This window comes from Spinacia oleracea, chromosome 6 (genome assembly GCF_020520425.1).
Source record: "Spinacia oleracea cultivar Varoflay chromosome 6, BTI_SOV_V1, whole genome shotgun sequence".
NCBI classification, from domain to species: Eukaryota; Viridiplantae; Streptophyta; class Magnoliopsida; order Caryophyllales; family Amaranthaceae; genus Spinacia; species Spinacia oleracea.
The window spans coordinates 111,074,625-111,080,017 of record NC_079492.1 but is presented as its reverse complement, the minus strand read 5'-3'; the positions used below and the strand labels follow the sequence as shown (position 1 = coordinate 111,080,017).

The 5,393-nt window shown below is 35.1% G+C and overlaps 1 protein-coding gene across 1 annotated transcript; it reads left to right on the top strand.

Moving 5' to 3' along the window:
* The first annotated feature begins 762 nt into the window (after window positions 1–762).
* LOC110784704 (uncharacterized) lies at window positions 763–5,130 on the top strand. Its single transcript, XM_056831516.1, has 9 exons — window positions 763–1,826; window positions 1,926–2,044; window positions 2,210–2,343; window positions 3,615–3,727; window positions 3,814–4,060; window positions 4,173–4,319; window positions 4,459–4,541; window positions 4,628–4,677; window positions 4,783–5,130. Exons 1-9 carry the CDS (start codon window positions 1,822–1,824, stop codon window positions 4,962–4,964), a joined length of 1,080 nt encoding a protein of 359 aa, XP_056687494.1. The 5' UTR covers window positions 763–1,821; the 3' UTR covers window positions 4,965–5,130.
* Window positions 5,131–5,393: the final 263 nt, after the last annotated feature.

The following is a 5,393-nucleotide window of genomic DNA, read 5'->3' as shown; positions in this document are numbered from 1 at the left end:
TAACACGAATACGAACACGGTTTAAGTCTAGAACTCTAAATATATTACATGAATCATACCCTTACAAATTATCTTCATCAACATCTTCCACTAAGAGGATATTTTCCAATTTATGTTCATCAAGTGAGAGTTCTGCTATTCTAAAACAAATAAAGTGTTCTAAATTTCCATAATCAAGTGGAAAATTGACTATCATTAAAATATATGTCCAAAATGAGTCCGAAAAGTGTCCACCGCGTATTCGATCCATGTCCTTGTTTCCTAAAATTTTTAAAAAAGTCGGACACTTGATTTCATTTACCAGACACATATTTTCCATGTCTAAGGAGTATCCCTGTTCAAAACATGTCCGATACGGGACAAGCCACTTGACCCGCTTGTCCGTGTTTCATAGGTAATACAATTAGGAACATATTCAGAATTAGTAATTAATCACTAAAATGACTATGGGGTAGAGCTGATCATGGACGGGACAACCCGCTAGGCCCGGCCCGCCCGGTCCGCTAAAAAAGCGGGCTCGGACAACATTTTATAAAAATAAAAAAAAAATGGGATTACAAGGAACTGGATTACCTATGAAATGGGATAACGGCAACAAAAAATTTTACCGGGCCAGCCCGCCAGGCCCGTTAAAAAAGACGAGTGATTTTTTTTTAAAAAAAAATGTAGAGAATTAGAGATTCTGGATTACAAGGATCTCTACAGTTAATTTTTTTTTTCTTTGTTTAACTATTCCTCATCAAACCAAAACACCTAAACCCTAGACCACTCTCATTTCCCAGCCAAAAAGGAAAAAAGCCGCCACTCTCTTAGTCTCTTCATCTTCTCTCTCTTTCCTAGCTCTCAATTTTCTACCTCAATATCAAACTTTGTGGGATTTGTTTTTGGGAGATTCTCTACAATCTTCATCTTTATACTTCAATTTCTACGGTAAGTTCAGTTATATTAAACTAATATAGTTATTTTATCTATGTTTTCTTTGATCTTAGGCCTTTTCATCACAAAGTGTTAGAGAATCTACTAATGCAAGGATATGGTGGTTGAGTGACTCGTTTCTAGATAATGTCTTATTGTTAACTTAGGAAAACTTTCTTGTGTAATGGATTGTAAGTTGTAGCTGATTAAACTAATTGAGCTAATGAGAGTCTTTCCTTTGTAAATTTGTCTTGATAACTTATTGTCTGATTTGTATTAATATAATATCTGAACTTTGTGTTTTGGACTTTCTCAAAGCATATTTCAAAGTTGTAATAAGGATGCAGGTAATGTCATGGAAATTGTTTTAAATTGCACGACGCAGGTATCATTTAAATGGTTAGAAAATAGAAATTTTGTATTTTTAAAAAGCCCGTTAGCCCGTGGACAGCCCGGCCCTTTTACAGGACGGGTAGCGGCACCAGTTTTTAGCCCGCAAACAGGGTCGGGCTTTACCTCAGCAGGCCCGTTGGACAAAAATTTTGAGCATGGCCCGGCCCGTGTCCGGCCCAAGCCTGCAAATGATCAGCTCTACTATGGGGTTACTCCTAGCTAGGTAATTACAGTCAACCTTTAATCATCTTTACCCACCTTTTTTGTTTTGTTATTCTTGTACGTATTGATATACGAATCTAGATAGAAGTTTCACAACATAGGTTTTCTAAATGGTAGAGATCAATCAAAACTTTTTGAGGACAACATTCAAAATTCTCAAAGTAAAACTCATTTTTGTATTTGACGATGGAGAAATCTACTAGCTAGCAAAATGATTATAGAAGAGGCAAGCTTGGATATGGTGTTTTCGTGGTCTTTTTGAGACGTACAAAACAAAAAATCATTACGAGGATGAGGTATTTTATTGATCATTTCGATTTTATGTAGCATCAATACCATGTTAGATCAGTACCATTGGGCTCAATCGACTTGGCAATGGTTGATCATCATGTTAGGGAATTCCTAACTACCGAACAAGCTTTAGAAGATTTTGCAGTCATTATTCGAAGCTTCAAGGCCAATATATCTGCTCACAATTCACCTGTTATAGTCGTGGGCATGGGCTACGCTGGAGGTAACAAATTTAATTACATGCACACTCCATATATTATTACTATTATTTATATATAGTTAGTTTTCCTTTCTTCATTAATGTTAATAAAATAATCTAGTACTAGTACTTCCTACATAGTTAAGTTCAAATTGCAATTTATACTTGGTACTTTATTTGTGAATTCAGTATTGGCAGCATGGTTGCGATTGAAATATTCAAATATCGTTGTTGGAGCTCTTGCATCTTCAACTCCATTATGGTACTATGGTAACACTACCCCAAGAGAAGGATATTGCTCAATTGATAGCAGTGATTTCAAGGTACGTTCTTATCTTAATTATACAGTATTTCCTCCGGTCCATGCCTTTTATTTTTAAAAAGACTTGCTCAATAATAATTAAAGTATTCCTTATGGGCTTTTTATAAAAGACTGACTCAATTATAAAGGGTAGCCATATAAATAATTTAAAGAGGTATACACACATGTTTGATCCGACTACTCTCTATCAATATGCCACAAGTGACACTCTCAAAAGTACTCCAGACATCCCTTCGAAGCTAGGGCTCTATCGAGCCTTCACTGCATATTCACATCTCCCTCCCTACCCCCACTACACCCCTTAACGTCGATTCACACATTGAGGCCCCACTGGGCAAAGCTATCAGGTTAACGGGGCATCAACTGAGTCCGACGACGGCGGCTCCATCTCTTTTTTCACGAATAGAGCTGCTTGCGCGATGGCAGCGAGGCTATCTCCTCTGTCTCCTTGCCCCTAAGCTTTCGCAGTGATGCTTGATCGATGAAACATTCCCAACTTCAACCCCTTCATCTTATCCTCCTCCGAAACTACAACGCAATCGCGCTCTGTATGTCCTATCACTCCACACAAAAAATAGAAGAATGGCAAGCGCTCGTATTATAATTCTACGATCACCTCCCTCCCCTATTTGTGAGTCGAAGATTTCATACGTCTCAAGGGCTTGGTTACATCCATCATTATCTTGACTCGCCGGAACATGTCAAGACCCAAATATCCTCTTCGACATCCAGTATTTCTCCCATTCCCACAGTTAATGCCCTAACACGGGCATCCGAGCGGCAACGGAATGGAAGTTTCTTCACCCGGATCCAAAACGACAAGAGGGTTAATTCAATCTCCTCATGTTGTTCATCCCCCTTTATTTCCTTCATCACAATCAAGATATTTTTTAAACAACATGGTCTCCCTATTCCCTAATAATACTTTCTCCTTGTCCCTCCAATGAAAGAATTGGAATGCATAAAGATTTGGACCCACAACCCTAATCACCATCCCCTTCATTGGCGGCAGGCCTTCGATATGGTTTGCTTAAAGGCCTCCACATTATAAGGCATTTCCGTTAGCAATTTTCCGATTAACAAGAGATCTAGATTGTCTTTCGAATAGTCCTGTCTTTCAAGGAGGGTTTCTCCAACCGGGGAAATTTTAATTGTACTTGAGTTTTTATTAGTTGTTACTTATATTATTAAATTAATTGTGATTATATTGGGATAGATTGCTTTTGCTGCATATATGCTTGAATAACATTACTTTCATTCTACACTAATTAGGATGTTGATCCAACATGCTATGAGAGGATCAAAGAATCGTGGAAAGATATTGATGATGTTTCCTTGGAACCAAATGGTTTGGCAAAGCTTAGCCACTATTTTAACACATGCAGGTAATAAAGAAGTATTAGCTAAGTATGTAAATGAAATTTTGATCTAAAAATATTAAATTTGTTTTTTGGATGGGAACTGAAATCAGGCCTTTGCAATCCTCTGATGAGATAAAGGGATTGCTTGCTCAATTATATTCATTCCTCGCCCAATTTGGACTCCCGGACATCACGACTGTTTGTGCAGAAATTAGTACACCCCCCAAAGTAATCGACGGTTTAGTTAATGTTTTATATACACTAATGGATGGAGGAGCCTGTTTTGATACTATACTTGTTGGAGTGTACTCTCCGTTCGAACCCCATTCAAATTTAACAAGTGCTTGGGCTTGGCTGTTAAGCTATATAATTAAGAGAAGAATTATATTTTACTTGTACATATTTCATACAATAAACGCATATATCAAATATGTAATGAATAAAATATGTTCTTTTTTGTTATTTCCAGAGATGTAAGGAGTTGATCTTTCCAGTCGGATGTGTACGAAATACCATGCTTCCTCCCCGGCCTTTCGATATGACTCAATTCAAGCAATCATGTCAAAGGAGATTTGGGATTGTTCCACATCCACCCATGAGATTGTTTGGGAGTCATGTAAGTGCCATTCTTTTTCCTTAACTTTGATTTTAGTTTTCCCTTTAGCTAATTACTTTTAATGTGTTATTTTGTTATACTTCTTAGTTCAATACTTATAATTATATTTAAACATTTGTTACTTTCTTAAATCGTTTAGAATGTGGTAGAATCTCTAATCGGTTTCAAAGAAGGAAACATTATCTTTACCCAAGGACTCAGGGATCCTTTATCTAGTGGAGCGTAAGAAACTTATTCCTTTCTATCACATATATATGTATACGAATTGAAGTTGGTGCAATAACTAATAGAAGTTGCAATGAGTACAGGATATTGAAGGATCTATCAGAGACTATTATCACAATAACAGCCACTGAGGGTATGATTTAAAGAATTAGTTATACGTAAGTATAAAAAATTCAACTTACACAAACTACAAAAAAACCAAAAAAATTTACTGATACATTTTTTTCCAACTTTTTAGGCAATAACAGTTGGGATATGAAGTACTCGAGGGATAAAGATCCTGAATGGTTAGTAGAAAAAAGAGAAGAAATTTGGAAGACATTCAAACATTGGATCAACAAGGGATCTGATCATCGACACTGTAGGAGTCTTATGTACATCTTATTACTAGAGCTTCTGGTACTTTTCACGACTAGTTAACGGAGTTAGTCTATATACGTACATATAATTATTTTTATTTATCGAGTTAGATTATGGGTGCGTTCTGTTCAACTTATTTCACCTGAACTTATCTGAACTTATCTGATCTTATCTGAACTTATCTGAACTTATCTGATCTGAACTTATCTGAACTTATTGGAACTTATTGAAACTTATTGGAACTTATCTGAACTTATCTGAACTTAATGAAACTTATTGGAACTTCTTGAAACTTATAATTAATAATTAATAATTAATAATTAATAATTAATAATTAATAATTAATAATTAATAATTAATAATTAATAATTAATAATTAATAATTAATAATTAATAATTAATAATTAATAATTAATAATTAATAATTAATAATTAATAATTAATAATTAATAATTAATAATTAATAATTAATAATTAATAATTAATAAT

Excerpts from the sequence above, each read along its gene's own strand:
- LOC110784704 (XM_056831516.1), top strand. Across the intron at positions 2,344-3,614 it reads TTGATAGCAGTGATTTCAAG|GATGTTGATCCAACATGCTA; the intron begins GTACGTTCTTAT and ends TACACTAATTAG. Across the intron at positions 4,320-4,458 it reads TGAGATTGTTTGGGAGTCAT|AATGTGGTAGAATCTCTAAT; the intron begins GTAAGTGCCATT and ends TAAATCGTTTAG.